The sequence below is a fragment of the Canis lupus genome, chromosome 1 (genome assembly GCF_048164855.1).
Source record: "Canis lupus baileyi chromosome 1, mCanLup2.hap1, whole genome shotgun sequence".
NCBI lineage: Eukaryota > Metazoa > Chordata > Mammalia > Carnivora > Canidae > Canis > Canis lupus.
This window is the reverse complement of record NC_132838.1, coordinates 99,592,939-99,612,610: the sequence shown is the minus strand read 5'-3', so window position 1 is coordinate 99,612,610 and position 19,672 is coordinate 99,592,939. Positions and strand designations below refer to the sequence as shown.

Below are 19,672 nucleotides of genomic sequence, written 5' to 3'. Positions count from 1 at the left end.
TGGTCACATGCTCGCCACCGCTTCTCTTCGAGCTTGCCCGATGGTGGCAGGGAGCGGGGGACGGGGTGTCTGGGACACCTGCGGGGACGCAGATAGGGCTGCCTGTGCTCCACGGTGAGCCCGCATGGCCGGGTGGGGAGTTGCGAGCCTGCTGGTTCCCCAGAGTCCCTCCGCAGGCCAGGCAGGGCTGGGGACGTGCGTCCTTCCAGAACTAGGCCCCCGGGCTGTGCCCCTGCTCCCAGCACCACCAAGGCTGCCTGCCAGTGGGGCGTTCCCTGCTTCGCCCTGGCCTCGAGCGCAGCCCACCCCTGAGGCTCAGGCTGCTGTGTGTGGTCTGCAGCCCCCGCCCATCGTGAGGGGGCAAGATGCCCATTCCTGGAGTCAGTTTCCTCCTGGGCAGGCACCCTGGGGTGCTCTCCATGTCAGGCCCACTCTCAGACACAGCTGGGAAGAGGTGATGGGCACACCCTGGTGAAGGGGACAGACGCCTGGGTAATGGTGGTGGATGCTCCCAGGTGAAGACACCCCGGGAAAGAAAAATGAGGCCGCTCCGTGTCGGTGCAGACACGGCTGCCCCCAGGAGGGGAAGAGAGGTTTCCAGCGTATTCTAAATTCAGCTGGTGACCCTGTGCTCTGAACGTTTGTGTCGCTCCAAAACCCACAATATCGAAACCTAACTTCCAAGGGGATGATGGTAGGGGTGAGGGCTTTGGGGGGTAATTGGATCATGAGGGTAGAGCCCAGGATGGGATTAGTGAGCTCAGAAAAGAGACTCTCAAGTGTCTCACTCTGCCATGTGAGGACCCAGCAAGGAGGAGCGGTTCTCACCAGACACCGAATCTGCCGATGCCTTGATCTAACTTCCAACCTCTTGAAGTAAATGTGTACATCTAAGCACCCAAACCAAGACAGCACCCTTGAAGAAACATCCCAGAGACAGGTGGGCCCAGCAGGCCTGTGGCGGGGAAGGTCCTACTGCTGTCTGCCACCTGAGACCCATGAGGCCACTACTTCCCAAACGGGGTAGTCACTGCCTGTCCCACGTTCAGTGGTGCATCAGGGCAGGAAAGGCACCATAGGTCACAAACTCCCCTGCCCCCTTGCCCCATCAGCCTCAGGCCCTCACTGTCCTATATCCTCACCTCCACACGTCTATAGCTGGAACACCCGCGATCCTTGCCTGAGCACATTTCACATGCTGTGCCCACAGCTGGAACACTCTCTCCATGGATTTAACCTTCAGACTTTGGTAAAATGTTACCTCCTCCAGGAAGCCCTTCCAAATACTACAGTAACAAGAGTAGGTCCTCATCCTCGTCCTGGGATGCCTTTTCCACCTTCAGAAGAGTGCAGAGGCAGGGAGAGGCTGCCCGGGGTAGAGAACAGTTCCCAGGATTACATATGTGACGGGCGTGAGGAGGGTTAATGAGAGAGTGAAATGAGGTGTGAGGAGGTATGGGAAGGGTGTATGGAGGTATAAGGAGGTGTGTGTGGGGTGTGAGGAGGGTATAAGGAGGTGAGAAGTGAGATTGAGGAGGTGTGAAGGTGTGAGGAAGATGTGAGGTGTGAGGAGGATGTGAGGGGGGTGTGAGGAAGTGTGAGGATGTGTGTGGAGGGTGTAAGGAGGGTATGAGGGGGATGTGAGGAGGTGTATGGAGGTGTGTGGAGTGTATGAGGAGGGTGGGAAGAGGTGTGAGAATGATATGAGGTGTGAGGATGGGTGAGGAGGTTATGGAGGTGTGAGGAGGGTGTGGCGGTGTGAGGAGGGTGTAAAAGGATGTGAGGAGGTATGTGGTGTGTATGAGGAAGGTGTGAGGATGTGAGGAAGTGTGTGGAGGTATGAAGAGGATTTGAAAAGGGTGTGAGGAAGTGTAAGGAAGGTGTGAGCAGCATGTGAGGTGTAAGGAGGGTGTGAGGAGGTGGTGGGAGGTGTGAGGAGTATATGAGGAGGTATGAGGAGGGTGTGATGGAGGGTGTTGGTGAAGAAGGGGTCTCCTGTGGCAGGAGTTTGGGCTCTAGATGCGCTTCCCTTGGGCGGATGTGGTTAGGGCCGGGTAAGGACACAGCCTGGTGTTTGTGAAGCAGGAAATGCAGCTGCATCTTGCACAACACAGCGCTCCCTCTAGGGAGAGGGTGGCGTTGACTGCAGGTGCAGAGTGTCTGGGTGAAGGTGCTGACACTGCTGGATCCAGGGTGGTTATTTCCGGTTTTCCTGGGTCAGTGTTCTTCAGCAGGCTCAGAAAGTCCCGTTTTCCCTGTTGCCCCCCAAACCTCTGCTCAACGCCAGGCCTGACCAGGCCCCTGGGTGGCCTCCTGCTGGACGGGCCCCAGGCCTACAGTCCCACAGACGGGATGAGGGCCCCTCAGCACCAGCCAGGCAGCAGCTGGGACCCTGGTTCTTACCCATCTGGAAGGCCAGGACCCATCCCCCTGCTGAGAGTGTGGGCTGGGTGCTGTGGGGTGCGGGGGTACTGCTGCCCTGGGGCACGTTCCTCACGCCCCACACATGTCCGGGTCCTTCCTCTTATCAGGTCAGGGCATGGAGGCCTGGATGGGAGGACAGTGGGGAGGAAGGCCAGGGGTGGGAACTGGTGGTAAGTAGACCTGGGAGAGAGGGTGGCCAGGGTTGGCTTTCCTTCTACAGCGCAGAGCTACTTCCTCATGTGTGGACAGGCCCAGGCAGCGATGACCCGTCCACTGCTACCAGTCATCATCCTAGCCCATCCGCCATCCTCTCAGGACACATCTGCTCCTGGTCCATGTGGCCTCGGGCTCTTGTGCGGCAGGCCCCTTCAGCCCCCTTCAGGCCTGACACCCCCTGGGCTCCCTCAGTCCCCTGCCCAGGCCCCCTCAGGCCTGATCCCCCCAGGCCCCTTCAGCCCCCCTCAGGCCTGACCCTCCTGGGCCCCCTCAGGCCTGACCACCCCCAGGCCCCCTCAGCCCCGACCACCTCCAGGCCCCCTCAGCCCCCCACCTGGCCCCCCACCCACAGCACCCAGGCCACTGGTCTCCCTAAGGCATGTCTATCTCACATCCTTCTCACATCTCCTGGCTCCTCACCCTCCTCCCTCCTTCGCAGGGTCTTACTGTTCCCCAGGGCTCTGTGGGCCCCGGTTCTGAAGTACCCACCGGGCCTAGTTCATGTGGTCTGCAGCAGACATTTACTGAGCACCAACTGTATGCCAAACATGGTGCCACGGACACAGGGCAGAGGTGGTGGCATTGGCCTCAGAGAGACTGGCAGGTAGGACCGGCTCTGTCTGGGGGCAGCCCTGTCCTGGGGCAGGCAGGGCAGGAGCAGGTAGGAGCAGACGTGGGCCAAGTGGCCCTGTGGATGCTGACGCTGGCCCATGGAGCCAGAAGCAAAGCAAACCCAAATGGCCCATGGTGACTGGGAGCGTGGGAAGGACCCACAGGGGGGCCTGAGAGCCACCAAGAGCTCTCAAGGCCTCAATGGAAACATTGGCCTCTGAGAGCACATCAAGGCCTCAATGGAAACATGTGGAATGAGGGTCAGGGGTCAGAGTGGCCACCAAGGCTCAGGCCTGGGAGCTGGGGGGGCACACTGAGAGCAGGGGCAGTGGGGCCCAGGATGCAGGCCCGCCCACTGCCCCCCAATGTCCCCAGTGTCCCCAGCGCCCGTGGAGGCAGCCGGCCTGGCCACTGGGGCATGGTCCAGGCCCCTGGGCTTCAGCTCTCTGGCAGGTGCTAACAAGCTTCCTGTCCTGGCCAAAGGAGGAGCTAGATGACCTGTTGGCCATGTCCATGGCGCTGCCCCAGGTGATGACCACCCAGCCCACATCATGGGCCACAGATCCCCGCGGATCCCCCGGTCCACCTGTGCCAGGCCCTGGGCAGGACAGGGCCAGGGAACAGGCCACCCAGGACAGGAGCAGGGAAGGGAGACAGGATGGGGTGCCCCGGGTGGGCTGGCAGGAGGCCCAGGTTGTGGGGACAGGTCAGGGTGAGAGCCACGTCAGTGAAGGGGAGGCTGAGCCCCACCCTGGGGCTATTCCCCAGTCTGTGACCTCTGCCACCAGCCCCGGGCGCCCCCACACAGGGCTATCTGCCCCCACACTGGCGGGAATACCTGCCCTCCCTCTGCCCACCTGCTCGTCTTCCCCCCCGGGCCTCGCCTACACGTGGATCACCACCTTTCCCCCCTCCATGCAGGATGCAGAGACGCTCGCCTCTGCAGGTGGCTGCCCGGGGCCCCAGCTCCCCGCTGCCCAGTGCGTCTCCACCTCCTCTCCTCCGTTTCCCCATTCTTCCCTGGACGATGTGGCTGATCGGGGGGAGGGGCGGAGAGAATCCCAAGCCAACGAGGCACCTCGCAAGGAGCCTGACCGAGACCATGACCTGAACCAAGATCAAGAGCTGGACGTCTGCTCAACCCATTGACCACCCAGGCCCGAGGCAGGAGGTGCGTCAGCTTTATTGGTTGTTGGTGGCTTAGATATGCGGGGGCTCGGGCCCCTGAGGAGGGTGGGGGCGCTGCCCCCTCACTGCTGGTGGCAGGTGTGTTCAGGGCCCGTGGCCAGGGGGCTGGCAGGCCTGTGTCCTGGGGCACCAGGGTGGGGCCCCGAGGCCCAGACGGTCCTTGCACTGGCAGAGGGTGGGGGGTCTCCTTGTCCCTCTGGAAACATCCTGAGACCAAGGCCGACTGGGCGCCTCACCATCCTTGGGCTGCTGTGTGTCCGTGGTGGCCACGACCCTGCCCCAGTTGTGTGTCCTGAGCCAATCTCAAGGGGAGCAGGCTCCGTGTTGGCCTGGGTGGCCTCACCACGGGCAGCCTGTCCTGGGATACGGCCCGGCGGGGCCCGCCTGGGTTCCTGCAGTTTCCAGGACCAACTCCCACAGGGGGGTGGGCCTCAGGGCGAGGCGGCTCCAGGATCTGGGTGGCTGTGGCCGGGTTCCATCTGGGGGCATCTGCCGACAAGGGGGAGGACGGGGTGAGGGTCTCCAGACACGAACATTGGGCCATGAGAGCTCCAGAGCCATCAGGGCCTAATTCCGACCTGGGTAAGCCTCAGTTTCCCCTCAGGGTTTGAAGGGAGAGCAGAGGCCTGTGGGCTGACTCATGTGACCCTCGCTGGGCTAATGCTCCGAGAGGCTCAGGACAGTGTCCGGGGCACACAGCAAGCAATTAATAAATGTCTTGGTCACCAGGCCATGACCAAGGGAGCAGGCTGGCATCCAGGGGGTTCCACTGGGGACAGCTTGAATAAACCAGGGCCAGCCAGGCTTAGAGCCGGACCCCAGGTGGGGCCGACAGCCATGGTGTGAGTGGCACAGAACGGGCACTCGTGTCGGCCCTCCTCCTGGGGTCCCACCTCCTCGTCTGCTGGCCGCTCCCAATAGGCAGGTGTTCAGGGAGCTCCTGTCCACTCTGCCAGGGGGGTATTGGGGGTCAGACGACTGTTACCAGTGCCCATGTTCTCCCTGGGTCAGGCCCGAGGAGTGACCAGGGGGCTCAAGGTGTGACCATGGGGCCCGAGGAGTGTCCACGGGGCCCCAGGAGTGACCAGGGGGCCCGAGGCCATACACCCCTGTGGTGTGCAGCCTGTACCAGGGCCTCAGATGGAGGACGTGACACACGCTGGGCCTGCTGACCTTCTACATTTGCCCTTGAGGCACCTGGGATCCTGTGTCTGGCACCCCCTTGGGCCCCAAACAGCATAGGGGCTTCTTTGTTGAACATGTAATGGGGGTCACCCAGTCTCCCTGTGGCTCCTGCTTCCGAGTGGGGTGACCTTGGTGGGTGCTCACCTCTTTGAGCAAGGACAGGGGGTGAGTGTGGGGGGGGCACACGGCCAGGGGTGCCCACCCTGTGAGGCCCGGACAGGACCGACACAGGGCACAAGGGTCTGCTGGTGGTGGAGTAGGGGCCTGACAGGGCTGGCCAGGGGACAGAGGTGGCGTGTGCCCTTCTGGCTCACCTGAGCCCCTACTGCCGGGGGGCCACGTCCATCACCGGCTTCTGGACACCAAAGGCAGTGATGAAGATGTTGACCACGACGATGATGAAAATCAGGCCGGTGGCCAGATTGTTAAGGAAGTCCAGCTTGGCGTGCTTGGCGGGATTGTTGAGGTCGTACCTGACTGCGGGCACAGGGAACAGGCACTGCACCAGGGCCACCGTGTGCAGGGTGGGGACTGTGCAGTGGCCGCGGAGCAGCAGCCCTGTGTCCCCCACAAACCAGAGCCCAGATGCCATCTCAGGACAGAGCCGACATGAAGCACCAAGTGCACACAGGCAGCACCTCCCTGAACACCCATGGTGCTCATGCTGACCCAAGGGCCTGTCCTTACGCCCACTCTACAGGTGAGGGAACCGCAGCCTGGGAGGTCAAGCACCTGCCCGAGGTCACACAGCCAGCAATGAGGGGCGCCCTGACCTCACTCACCTCGGGGGCAGGACCATCTGGTCCCTGCAGACCACTGGATGGTCACGTGTTCCTATACCCTCAGCTTGGGCAGAAGGAAGGACAGAGACCCGGCAGGGGGGGCTCAGAGGGCTGCATCGGGGAGCCAGCCCTGACCGCAAGGCTGAGTGGGGCCTGTTGGTAGTGAGCAGCCTGTTCCAGGGGGGATGCAAGCAGGAGCAGCAGATCAAGGGTGGGAGCATCCCAGGCCCTCCCCCCCACCAGGCCCAGCCCAGGCTCACACCAAGGAAGATGAGCAGCACGCCCACACCAATCTGCAGTGCAAGGGAGATGGTGATGAGGACCACCAGGGGCACGAAGAAGGTGAAGCTTGGGCCCTGCTCTATGACGGCCTTCAGCTGGGAGGCGTTGGCCATCAGCAGCGCGATGTCCAGCATGCTCTCGGCCGCGCTCTTCTTGTTGGCGTAATGGTTCACATTGATGGGCCGGTTCCTGCCCCAGCGGGGTGGCTGTGGGGACGGAGCAGTCAGCCTGGGCGGGGGCAGGGGTGGGAGTGGGGGGCTGCACACGAGGGCCGGGGTGAAGGGCAGATGAGAGGCCCTGACGAGGCCGCGTGGCCCCTCAGGACCGGCCCTGGGAGCCCCGGTCCTGGAGGACACAGAGCACGGTCCCTGCACGTGCTCCAGTTGGGCCAGCGCCGCCCGCCCCCCGCCGCCCCCTGCCCTCCCCCTCCAGGCCAGTGGCTGCTGGCCAGGGCAGGAAGTGCCACCGGAGCCCTGTGCGATCGCAGGGCTACAGCTGAGCTTAACTGCTGCTTTAATTTTTATTTTGAAAAACAATTTTCAAGCATTTTATGGAGCCGTGATCGCCACAGAAAAGGCTATACAATTAACTCAGCAACTCGGGGCCTCGGGAGCCCAGGTGCAGACGCGACACCATCCTCCTGCTTCGGTCAGTATTCCGGTTTCTCAGGAGGTGCAGCCCCACAGTGCCGCAGGGGCATGGCTGCTCCTGTGCCCTTCACGCCCTATGCAGGGGGTCACGGCCTTCAGGAAGCCCTCCCTGCTGAGGCGCAAGTGCAGGGAAGTAGGAGATGCTCTCCTCCCTCACAAGGCCTCCCTCAGCCCCCAGCCCTGTCCCCTTGTCCGCAGGTGACCCAGAGTTGTCAGCCCATCGCTGGGGCCTCTGGGGGCACTTGGTAGCTCATGTTTCTAAATCATGAAAGATGCAGGCCAGGGAGGTGGCTGTGGGGGCGGGGGGCGGCAAGTGAGAAGCCTCCTCCTCTCCTGCCACTGAGGGAAATCTCCCCCGGAACGTGGAGAGCGGAACGCAGGGGGAGCGGGGGCGGGCGGGGGCTGGCTCTGTGACCCAGAGTAACATGCCCAGGAGGGAGGCAACCAGCCAGCGGACCGCCCCGCCTGCCCCACCGCCTGAGGCCAAGTAGCAAAGCCACTGGGTTTAAACTCCCAGACCCTCGGCCCCAGCCTGGCACGGCTTCTGGGATGTTCCACCCACAGCCAAACCCTAGGTCTCTGCTCCACCTCTTGGCAGCGCCTCCAGCTGCACCCCCTGCTAGCTAGGCCACCCCCGCCAGGGCCCAGGCGCTCGCCCTGGGGTCTGGGCGTGGGCTCCCACCGCCTAGGGGCGGGCACCCCATGGCACCAGGCTGGGCCCCAGCTCGCTCTCCAGAGCTGCCTGGCTGGCCGCACCCTGTCACGTGCACTCCCGGGGACAGGCATCCCGGAGGCGCTGGGCTGCAAACCACAAGTGCAAAGTGCCTTCCCCGGGGGGCCACACGGTGCTTCCCCCATCCACGTCCCAGAGAGCCGAGTGCACATGTAGCAGGAGCTCCCACCTTCCAGGGGCAGGGGTGCCAAGTGCACGTGCACACACAGCACATACCCAATTATGTGCACACACACAGCACACACACAAGCACATGCACGCACACAAGCATGTGCACGCACACACGTACGTGCACAGTACAAGCACGCACGCCTAGGCTCACTGCGCTCCCCTTCTGAGTCCTCCTGGACTGCGGGAGTGGGGCAGCCATGCAGTCACATACAGGACAGGACAGGGACAGGAATGGGGGTCCCCATTCCCTGTGCCCCAGGCACAGTATCCTTCTTGCTCATCCTTTGGCTGGGTGCCCTCCTCTGGGTGCACCCCAGCCGCGTCCTCACACACACCCACTATGGGTAAACTGAGGCTGGCACAGGAAGCGCCTGGTCTGAAGCCAAGCACAGGCTGTATTGTGAACTCAGGCCCTGGGATCAAGAGCCCCCTGCAGAGGGCACTATGCGCCGGGAGGCACCAGTCTTCCGCCGTGCGCCCCCAGGAGAGTCAGCACCCTCCAGCCTCAGTCTCCCGGTGTGCGCGGCAGGGCCAGAGCAGCAGCCCAGGAGCTTCTGGGGACGCCTTGGCCCCAAAGGACCAGCCAGGGCCCTGGCTACACGCACCTCCCGGTGCAGGGCACTTCCTGCCCACGCGGCCATCTGCTTCCTATTCCAGCTGTGCAGTGAGGGGGGGTACCAGTGGGAGCCCTGAGGCCCGCCACGTGGCCTTGACAATGCACTGCCCACCACGGGCCTCCGGGGCCCCATCTATGTGGCAGGCCACACTCCGGGAAGCCCCACACCCACGGGGGTCCCCACTAATGGGGAGGGAACCCATAGCCCAGGGGAGCTGTCAGGGGCCAGCACAGCCTGGCAGCCGCCCCATGGGGAAGGCCTGGGAGCCTGGTGCCATTGCCTGCCTGCGGAGAGCCGGGCTGGGACCTGCCCACATCGCCTCCACCCGCGACCCCAGACCCGAGTAGTGCAGGGAACCAACAGCCAGTTAATGTGTTCCCAGGGCCCAGTGGTGGTCCAGGAGCAGGGTAGGTGGCCAGTGAGCTCAGCGTTTCCCCCTAAAAGCCAGGAAGGGGCCTGGGCAGGGGCTGGAAGAGAGCAGGGAGGCCCACCTTCCATGCCCACACGCAGAGGGCCTCAGGCCACAAGGCTGGGTGTCCTCAGCTTGGGTGGGGACGTTGTTGGGACAAACGTGCCCCGGCTCTGCTGCACCTACGCACCTGGTTCTGGCCACAGCTGAATGGATGCTCCAGTCCAGGCCAGGTGTGGGTGGGCAGAGATGGGGTGCCCACCAGAGCCCCCTGCTCCCCTGCAGGACCCAGAGCTTTTGGTTCCTGATGCCCTCTCACCCGCCTGCCCTGCCTGCCACTGACCCCAAACCCCACATAAAAGTATGGAATGGAACCCCTGCCCAGAGGCAGCTTCCCGTTTTCAGAACGAGAGACCAGTCCCCCACCACATCCGTGATGTCCATCTGCCACCCTGATAGGAGCTAGGGTGGCACTTCCACTGGCCTCTCTAGCATCCCTGAATGCCACACCAGGGTCTGTGCCTCAGTTCCCTCATCTGCAAAACGGGCACATGGGCCTGAATGCAGGCACAGAGGCCCCTGGGTCTGCCGGAGCACACCCGGCACACAGCCTCCCAATCGAGCTGCACGGATTCACAACAACAAAAAGTCTGTAACAAGAGAAAGGACAAGTTCAGGGGCCCCTGGGTGACTTGCTCTCAAATAAGTAGAATCTTTAAAAAAAAAAAAAAAAAAAAAAAAGGAAAGAAGAAAGAAAGAAAGAAAGAAAGAAAGAAAGAAAGAAAGAAAGAAAAGAAAGAAAGAAGAAGGAAGGAAGGAAGGAAGGAAGGAAGGAAGGAAGGAAGGAAGGAAGGAAGGAAGGAAGAAGAAGAAGAAGAAGAAGAAGAAGAAGAAAAAGAAGAAGAAGAAGAAGAAGAAAGAAAGAAAGAAAGAAAGAAAGAAAGAAAGAAAGAAAGAAAGAAAGAAAGAAAGAGAAAGAAGAAAGAAAAAGGCCAAGCCTAGGACATGACCGTGTGAGCCAAGCAGACCCAGGGACCCTGCGGCTCCAGATCCTAACCCACCCCGGCACCTCTGCGTGTGCGCAGTGAGTACCACCAGGAGTGGGGGCCTCAAAGACCTTCCCTCTGGGGAAGGACCTGAGAACCTAGGAGGGTCTGGCAGGGCCTGGGGTGTCTCTCATCTGACCCCCCAGAGTGGGCACGAGCCCACTGCTCAGACATGGCACAGAGGCCAGCCCTGGGAGGTCTCCCATTCCATGTCAGCGTCCGGCAGGAAGTCCTGCTGGGGCGGGGGTGGGGGGTGTCCGCAGCAGCTGGGCCACGGGGCTGGGCAGGCCTGCTTCCTGTGGGTTCAACACTGGCCGGCAGTGACCCCGAGGCCACATCAGGGTCACCTTTTAGAACTTGGCCAAGACCCTGCCAGTCTCAAGATCTGCCAGGAAAGCAGAAGTTAGGAAAAGATCAAACTTCCTTCGGCAGCTGAGCTCTGCATGGCCCAGATGTGACCCCCAGAGCCATAGCCCACCTGGTCCTGCTGCCCCCTGCCGTGCCCTCCACCCACTGTGACCCCTGTCTCCTGCAGTGGCCGAGGCAGTTGTCTCCAAGCCAAGACGCACCAGGGCATGACACAGCCAAGGGCTGTTTCCACAGTAAAATTGATGTTTACTAGTCCTCCTGCCTCCAGCCACAAGTGAGACACCCGCTTCCTCCCGCAGGGAACCCGGCCAGCCTGGCCTATGCGAGGTCATGAGGGCACAGGTGTGTGTGTGGCGGGGGGGCTGCAGGGTTCACCTGCTCAGGGGTCACATGTAGGGCTCTTCTGGAAGGTGAGCAATCCCACCCCACTTCCCACAAGAGGACACTGTGGCCTGCCATGGGTCTCCTGAGGCAGACAGGGGCTTTTGGCCCAGGCCTCCCAGTCAGTCCCCCCACCGCCAGGGGCCCAACAGAGCCCACCCACCCTGCCATCCAAGGTTCCCACTCTGGTTGGTGGATCTGAAGACCCAGCGGCTTGCCCCTCACCCCAGTGAGACTGTCCTCCTGCCCCGACCCTCACACAGATGCCTGGGGCTGGGGCTCAGATTCAAACAGCAGCCAAGTTCCGCTGGAAGGGAGGGCTGTGCCTGTCCTCAGGGTTTCCTCCGGGAGAGGGTCCTGTGCGGTGGGCAAGGATGTGAATACTGAGTGTCCAGCACACAGTAGCCCGCTGGGTCCTCATCATGCTCTCTGAGAAAGGCCCTGCTAATCTCCCATGTCACAGATGAGAAACTGAAGCCCAGAGTCACAGACGAACACACGAGGCAGGTCCTAAAGGTGGGAAGGGCAAGGAGGAGGCTGGAGAGTGGTGTCGGGGGGCTGGGGTGCAGGCCCTAGGCAGGGCGAGCACCAGCCTTGAGGCTGCCCACCCTTCCAGAAGCCTCCCTGCCGGTGAACGGAGACCCCTCCCCTCACATTGGCTCTCGGGAGCTACGGAGGGGCCTGGCCTTACATCACCTGCCTCCTCCCCAGCCCTGACCGCTCGGTGGGCCAGCCTTGGGCCTTTCGCTCTCTGTCCTCTCTGCTGGGATGTCCTTCCCCACACCACAGAGGGCCATGCCCCCCCTCCCCCCCAGGTCCTGCAGCACCCAGCACCACCCGCTGTCCCCACTGTGCAGGGAGCTGGCTCCACTCCCACCTGCCCATAGGTGGGGTTTTGCACTTAGGTCTTGGCTTCTCCATCTGGGCTGGTCTCCACTCTGAGACAGCCGCTCAGAGATAATGGGGTCACATCTTCCCATACTGGTCCCAGAGCCAACCCCTGAGCAATGCCTACCTGACTTCACTGGGCTCCAGATGCAAGGGACCCCGCAGGCGGCAAGGCTGTCCGTCCTATCTGCCAAGGCCCAGGAGAGCAGAACAGCTTGGGGCAGAAGGTGCAGGGTCCCTCCCTTCCAACCCACCCGCCCTGTTTGTTGCCTGACTTCCCCAAAGGCACGGAAAACTCATTTTTCAGACCACGTGCAGGAGGCCCAGAGAGGTGAGGCAGGCTCCCCAAGCACACACAGCCCACTGTGCCAAACTGCTTACATGCCAGGGCAGCGCCGCGCCAGGGCCGCCTCCGTCTTTGGTTTCCTTACCCACCACCAACCCCAGGACAAACGTCCTGTGCCATCCCAGGGTAATCAGGATTTACTGAACGGTGGACAGGGAGGCTGAGCCCCAGGAAGCTTCTGCCAGGGACAGGCAAGGCTGGACAGCAGCAGGGAGGAGGGCCTGCCCCTGACCCGGGCTGGGCGCACCCCACGGACCTCAGCCACCGCAGGGCAGCGCTGCCCGCCCCTGCTCAGGCCCCGGAGACTGCCACCCCTGCCCCCATCCCCAGGAGGTCAGAAAGTGAAAGAATGTTCAAAGTCAACAAGTTACCGCGCTGGGCCCAGGGAAGACGGCACCGGGAGCCCCGATGGACCCCGGGGCGAGGGGGCGAGGCCCCTCCAAGGTGGGGGTGGGCCCGCCTCAGGCCCACGGCCCTCCTGGGCCAGCAGGGTCTGTGCACAGGCTTCAGGGGGGGCCCTGGGGGCACGCACCCCATAGTGCGGCGGCGGTGGACACGGCGGGTGACGTAAGCGTCTGCCCGGGGCTGGCCCGGGGCCCAGAGGCTGGGATCCTGCGCGCCGGGGCAGGAGCGGGAGGAGACGCGGGGGCCCAAGTTAGAGGCCGCGCGGGAGGCGCGGGAAGGCGGCGCCAGCGCCCCTGGGCCGCGCGGCTCGGCGTGGGCACCTCCCGGCCCGCCCCTCGGCCCTGCACCCGAGGCCGCTGCCCCGGGGCCACCGGTCGGGCCCCGCGGCGCGGGGCGCACAGGGCGCACGGGGAGCAGCGACCCCGGCACCTCGCAGTGCGGAAGCGGCGCGCTCCCGGTCGGCCGGCGCCCCCGGTGCCCGGGGAGCAGCGCGCGGCGCCCAGAGAGGGCAGGCGCCGGCCCGGATCGCACAGCGGCGCGCGCTTACCGAGGCCTCCGGGGAGCCGGGCGAGCCCGGGCGCAGGTCGCCGTTGAGCTCGTATTCCTCGGGGCGCGACTCCATGGTGCGGCCGGCGGAGCCGCCTCGCTCGGGGCCAGAGCGCCGCTCGCGCCTGGGCCGGGGGCACCCCGCTGCGCGCCCGCCCCCGCCCCCGCCCCCACCCCGCCCCCACCCCGCCCCGACTCCGCCCCCGCCCCGCCCCGACTCCGCCCCCGGTCCCGCCCCGACTCCGTCCCCGGCCTGGCGGGCCCGCGGGGCCGGGAGGGCTCCTTCCTGTCCCGCGAGGACGGCCCGGTTCCCCCAGGCCTCGGCCTCGCGCGGGCGGCTGCACGTCCGGCTCTGCCCCCGTCGTGGACACTTTTAGCCCTGACAAGAGGCCAAGAGCCAGCGTTTCCGGGGCCACTTGGCTAACTGCTGAGCGCGCCAGGACGGCGAGGCGCCGCCACGCCCGGCCCGGCCCGCCCCTGCGCCCCCTGTCCCCGGGCCTCCTGTTTGGGAGGCAGAGGGCCCCCGGGGGCCCGGTGCCCGGATGGCGCCCCTTGCCCGGGCGGGGGCCGGGCGGCTGTGGAGGGGCCGCGGGGGCAGGAGGGGCAGGGCCTTACCCCCGGGCTAGCGTCCTCCGGTCCTGACCCTGAGCCCGCGGCCTTCCCGCTTCTCGCACCGCGTGCATCGTGTGCACCGACCTCCACACCGAAGCGCCCCTCGTGTGCAGGGAGCACAGCCACTAGCGGCCGGGGCAGCCAAGGCTCCTCCCGCCGCCGGTAGGGCCCGGCTGTGGCTCGGTAACCCTGGACCCGGCAGCTGCGTGGGCTGGGGCAGGCGGCCAGGCCTCTCTGTGTCAGCTTCCATCTGTGAGGGGCGGTGGTCCTCTCAGGCCCTGGGGGCTGATCTGACATCCAAGAAGGTAAGTGGCGCCCCCACCCCCGGGGCCAGAAAGCAGCAAGTTAGGTCACTGAGCTGGAGGCTTGTTCATTGGCCCTGAGCATCATGGGATCCAGTGTGCCAGGTGGTGTTCTGGACATGGGGAGGAGGTGGAGGGCGTGGGGGGCGGCTGCAGCCTCAGCTGGAGGAGAGGCTGCCTGAGGCCCTGGGGAAGGGGCCTCCGCCCCTCAGCACAGCCAGGCCCAGGAGGGCCAACCGAGCACCCGGCTGAATGCTCCCCGGGTCTGTAGGGCCTGCACCGGAGCCCCGTGACAAGCCCAGCGCCTGCCCTGCCCAGGGTCCTGGCCCCACTCCAGGCTGAGACCTCCCCTGACTCCCCCCTCCCCTGCCTCACCCCTGCTGGGAGAGCCCCATTACAAGTGAAACCAAAAGCCTGGAAAATGCAAGTCACCCAGGGGATTTATCAGAAAAAGGGATCTTCCACTAAACAGGGTCTGGGCCTTCCTGCTGACTCTTTTCTCCTCTCTGGGGGGGAGCACCAGGGCCCGCTAGGGGGTTGGCACTGCAGGGGGGCGGCGCTGCAGGGCAGCTGTCCCGGGGCGTGCCAGTCCCTGGAGCGGGCTCCCACCCAGTTGGAGGCTGAGGGCACAAAAACTCAGAGAAGTGGTCAGTGCCTCTGTCCGGCTTCAGGGGCCCGAGAGCTGGGGAGTGTGGGCAGGAGCCGTAGTGCCCTGGGTCTGGGCAGGTGTGGGTGTGGCGCCCGGCAGGCACCCCTCTGTTCTCTCAGAGCCCACACCTGACTGCTGAGAGCAGCTGGAAACCCAGATTTTTCTTTCCTGCAGAGCACTCCCCCTCCTGCCCCAGGGTTGTGCTGGCTCCTGGAGGGAGGGTTCTGAGGGGGCAGGGGAGGCTGGAGGCTGGGAGGTGGTGAGGAGAGCAAGTGAGAAGGCCTTGGGGGGCCAGTGGGGCTGCGGCGGCGTGACAGCTGGGGAGCCCTGGGCCTCAAAGCCCACGTTCCTTGCTCCATCCGGGAGGAGGGCAGGAAAGATGCTGCTATAACGATTCAGCCTTTACACTTGGGTTTGTGAGTATCACTGCCCCCCGTCACCTTTCACCTTCCAGGGATCAAGGTCACAGGCAGCCCTTGCAGCAGGGGCTGCCCTCTGGTCTGCCTGCCCCCACCCCCACCCGCAAATCCTCAGGGAGGGACTCCTGGGCTCCTGTATCATCCTCATTTGCCCGGGAAGTGTGTGTTCCCTGACTTCCCAGTGCAGCCAAGAAGGGTGAGGCCTCCTGCCTGTCTCCCCCCAAAACCCCCCCAACCCCCGCCTGCCCCTACCTGGTTCCAAATCCTCTGCAGAGATGGACATGGGCATCCAAGGTGAGTTCAGGATGCAGCGCTGCTGCATCAGGGTCAGTGGACAAGTGATGATGGGGAGTGTCCCCAGAGAGGGGGCGGGAAGGGCTAGCTGTGCTCCAATGCAGACACAGGTTGGTGCCTCACACGTGCAGACACACCTGCACCGGCATGACGGAGTTCACCTGTCTCCCGAGAGCTGCGTGACCAGGGACACTCTTCCTGTCTGACAAGTGGGGACGCTGTGGGAATTTAGCACAAGGCCCGCGTCCAGCACATGAGGGCTGCAGAGCTTTGTGGGCCTCCGTGCCTGGAGCAGGCCCCGGAGGTGGCAACTCCCCTGGGAGGGATCAGCACCATGCCCTAGGTGGGCATAAACCCAGACACGACCCACCCGCGTTACCACGGGGAGAGCACGACGTGTCACCTCAGGCCCAGGCCCACATGTGCACAGATAGGCCGTGTTTCCTGAACAGGGTCTTAGGAAGTGTCGGGGTCTCTGGCCCTCAGTCTGTGCGGCGTGGACCCCAACAGGTGGAGGAAGGGGCCACCATGGGAAGGTGGCATGCCAGGCCCCACACTCTGCTGCATGTCCCTAAGGTCAGGGGAAGGAGGCCAGGCTAGGAGCAGGTGTGGAGCTGCCCTCCACCTTAGAGACAGGGGACGTGAGCCTGGGTCACACAGGCATGGCTGGGTCAAGGGTGCTCCCGGGTCAGGGGGTGTGAAGTGGGCACCCATGCACGGGTCTGCACCATCTCCCACGGTGCACCAGCGAGATGTGACCTGCCAGGCCCAGGCGGTGAGAGGCAGCAAGCCCCAGAAGCGGAGACACTGAGTCATGGCGCAAAGCTGGCCCAGACAGTGTGACAAGTGGCTTCCTCCCTGGAGCAGGGGCAGCCAGGGCAAAGGTGGCAGGGTCAGCGGTCACCCCACTGTGAGTTCTTCCCTTCTCCCCTGTCCATTTTCAGCTTAGCACATGGCTTCCCAGAAGAGAAGCTGCGTGTCCCTGGCTCTCCTGCCATGAGAGGCCCGTGTGGCTTTATTCTGGCAATGGGAGGGGGTGTGCAATGTCTGGGAGGGGACCTAAACACAGAGGGGGTGCGGTTTTTTATTACTTCCCCCTCCCCCCATGGTCTGGGGGATGGAACACAGATGTAATAGCTGGGGCGCCAGCAGCCACCCTGGCCCATGAGGGGAACTTGGGCCTGGGAGTCTCACGCAGCAGACCTAAGACAGAAGCAGCTGGCATCCTCAGTGCCTGGCCCCAGGCCTTCCCTGCGCTCAAGAAGTCTTGAGTGCAAATAAGAAAAAAAAATCTTATCTTGTTTTGAGGATTCCATAATTTTGGGGGGTCTATGATACAGCTGATTTCGATTATTATTTTTTAATGTGTTATGTTTTTCATTAATAAATGGATTTTCTTCTTTAAACACAAACCATGTAACAGATTGAATCACTTCTCCCTCCCATCTTAGTTTGGAAATGTGTATCAGATTATGTCATTGGCCAGTTTAAATCCCTCTGAAGTCTTCCTGAAAAAAATCCTTGCTCCTGGACCCTGAACACCTGAGACCCTGAACCCTCCCCTCCCTTCAGCCACCCCTCTGCCCTTCCCATTCCATGGACTCTATACCTCAGGGCCTTTGCACTCCCGGCTTACCCCATCTGAAGATCCTGCCCCCAGGCCTCCACGTGGTGGCTCCTTCCATCACCTGATCACAGACTTCTGCAGTGGCCCTGGGCCCCTCTCACCCCACCCCACGCCCTGGGCAGCTCCTAAAAGCACCGTGTTTACATATGCGTGTGTCCTCGTGGGCCCCTCCCTCACAAACACAAGGCCCCGTCCCTGCTGACCCTCAGCCTACGCCCTGTGCTGCCGGGGCATGCCCTAGCCCGGTCTGCTTTGTGCAGCCTCCAGGCACCCCTCAGCCCCACTGGCTGCGTCTCATCCTGCAGGTGCTCCGCAGACCACTAATGACGGGTGGTGGGCTCTGCGGTCCGGGCCCTGACGTCACTCGCTGACTCACAGCCACGCAAGTGATCGTGGGCGTGTGGATGGCTGTCTGGAGTCCCGGGCAGGTGGCCTGTGTGGTTTGGCAAAGAGACACTGCTGGCAGCTCTGGCATAGTCTGGGTTCCTCCTACTGCTTCTGAAAGGCCGCTGGCCAGTCCAGGGAGCCACCGGGAGGAAGGCCTGACTGCAGGCCAAGGGGAGGCCCTCTGGGCCGCAGTGGCTGCGGGACCGTAGGGCCCACACGCTCCAGGCCTGCAGCCTCCTTCCCTGCCTCCCCCTGCCCAGGGCCGGAGACCCCCCATTCTCCAACTCTGGGGGCCACCTCCTCCAGGAAGACTCCGGATACCCCGATCCACCCTGCACACCTAGGTCTCTCCCTGCCCCTCCCAGGGACATCCCCACCCCCTCTGCACACACATGGAGGCTCCTGGTGGCTTCCAGGTTGTTTCCTGCTTTGGGGTCCAGGATCCCGCAGGTTCTGACCACATAGAGACACCACTACCATGAGCCCCGGGATGTAACTGTCAGGAGTTGCTCAGGGCCTCCGCTGGGGCCTCAGTGAGCAGAACCTGTGCTCCCAGAAGGGAGATTTGTCCTCAGGTGTCCTGAGCTCACCCTATCCACCCCAGCTGCTGGGGCCTTTCCTCCGGTGCCTCAGACCCCATGCTGGGGGGTGTATTTGGACCCCAGAGGCACAAATCCCACCCCTGTCCCTGCCCTGCACCTTCCAAACCTGCCAGACACCACACCTTGTGGCCCCATCCAGGGGGATGTCCTTGTCCTGCCTCTGCTCCCATCAGCATCACAACCACTGAGGGGCCTGGCCTTCTGGCACATCCCCAGTTCCCGGGGAGGCTGTGCAGCTGGACTGGGGACCCCAGCTGAGCCCCAAAGTGAGGATTTAAATCAAGCCATGGATCTGACTGAGGGGCACCGAAGGGGAAGCCTCCCACCCACAGACACTGGCACTTGCCACTCCCAGCACGGGGCACATGTCCCCTGCCACGGGAAAGTCCAGGCTCGTCCATCAGCGTGGCATGTTAGGAGATGGGTCTGCATCAGCTCAGGAAGGAAGGAGGCCTGCGGAGGGTCTTCCCAGGTCCCCGGCCCAGCCAGCGCCATCCTCATGCTGCTGCGTTCCTGAGGACCATCCTGTCCCTGGTCACGTCTCGCGGGTGATGAGCAAACTTGGTCCAAGGGAAGGCGAGGCTGCCTTCTCCCGGGAAAGGGTTTGTTGTCCACAAGCAGGGGTCCTGGAGGACGTTTCTCTAAGAACAACTGCAGACGGGGCCACACGGGCGCAGGCTGCCCTTTGCTCTCTGGCCGCTGCCCACCCTGGGACACCTGCTTGGCTTCTCAGCCTGAACACGCCAGGCTCCTAGCTCTCCCCGCAGGCTCCTTGGGCCAGCCTGGCAGCGGGTCCCTGCTTCCATCCAGGGGTCAGCCACGGCTGATCAGAAGGCTGCAGGCTGAGAATTTCTGCTTGGATTCCACAGCGGCTCCTTCCCGAGGAGCGGGCACACAGGTTTAAGGGTGACAAGCTTGCCCAGAAAGCAGGTAGGGGCCAGGCGTGTCCTGGAGGCCAGGTCTGCAGGGGCTGGCCCACCCCAGGGCTGCTCCTGTGGCCACTGCCGCTCGGGGGCCGAACCTCCAGACCGCCAGGGCCCCGGTCACCTCGTCGAGGCCAGTTTGGGAACCAGGACATGCGTGTGACCTGCTTGCCTCTCCGCGGGGCCCACTGCCTGGCCGGACTCGAAGTCGTTGCCCACCCTGTGGGGAGGCTCCCCGAGCGACCCGTCTCCGCCCTGCTCTGCTGGCGTCCAGGCTGGCAGCAGGCCTGGCTCTGGTAGGCCCGTTGCTGGGCAGAGGCCGGGACAGTGTGCAGCCGCTCTCCTTGAGGGCATCTCACAAGTTGGGGGAAACCCAACCAGTACAAAGGGGCATTTATTGGACTCGGGGCTGCGTCTTGCCTGAACACGGGGAGGACAGAAATAGCCTTTCACCGAGCGCCAGTAGGGCGGGGCTCCGCGGTGCACATGTCGCCTCCCGCTCCTGGCTCCTGAGTCCGACCCTGCTCCTGAGGAAACTGTTAGAGGCAGGGAGGGAGGAGGGGGGAGGAGAGGAGAGGGGGAGGGGCAGGGACGGGGAGGGAGGGGG

At 63.6% G+C, this 19,672-nt stretch overlaps 1 protein-coding gene and 1 long non-coding RNA gene across 5 annotated transcripts; both read right to left on the bottom strand.

Moving 5' to 3' along the window:
- Nucleotides 1-4,416: 4,416 nt before the first annotated feature.
- On the bottom strand, nt 4,417-14,224 carry NINJ1 (ninjurin 1). Of its 4 annotated transcripts, none has more exons than XM_072842319.1 (4): nt 13,866-14,174; nt 6,670-6,895; nt 5,940-6,102; nt 4,417-4,929 (listed from the first exon to the last, which is right to left on the bottom strand). In XM_072842319.1, exons 1-3 carry the CDS (start codon nt 14,157-14,159, stop codon nt 5,948-5,950), a joined length of 675 nt encoding a protein of 224 aa, XP_072698420.1. In that variant the 5' UTR covers nt 14,160-14,174; the 3' UTR covers nt 4,417-4,929; nt 5,940-5,947. The 4 variants fall into 4 exon arrangements, with proteins under 4 accessions (XP_072698420.1, XP_072698449.1, XP_072698440.1 ...); XM_072842348.1 differs by lacking the exon at nt 13,866-14,174 and adding an exon at nt 13,252-13,407; XM_072842339.1 differs by lacking the exon at nt 4,417-4,929 and having other exon boundaries at nt 5,962-6,102; nt 6,668-6,895; nt 13,866-14,212.
- Nucleotides 11,429-13,014, bottom strand: LOC140641878 (uncharacterized). The gene is made up of 3 exons (XR_012038484.1): nt 12,671-13,014; nt 12,081-12,140; nt 11,429-11,575 (listed from the first exon to the last, which is right to left on the bottom strand). It is a non-coding gene; the product is annotated as an uncharacterized lncRNA (long non-coding RNA).
- Nucleotides 14,225-19,672: the final 5,448 nt, after the last annotated feature.

Excerpts from the sequence above, each read along its gene's own strand:
- NINJ1 (XM_072842319.1), bottom strand. The coding sequence starts at position 14,159 with ATGTCAGATCAGCCCCCAGGGCCTGAGAGGACCACCGCCCCTCACAGA. Across the intron at positions 6,896-13,865 it reads CGGAGGACGCTAGCCCGGGG|CCACCCCGCTGGGGCAGGAA; the intron begins GTAAGGCCCTGC and ends CCGTCCCCACAG. Across the intron at positions 6,103-6,669 it reads CGTGCTGCTCATCTTCCTTG|TCAGGTACGACCTCAACAAT; the intron begins GTGTGAGCCTGG and ends CTGTGCCCGCAG.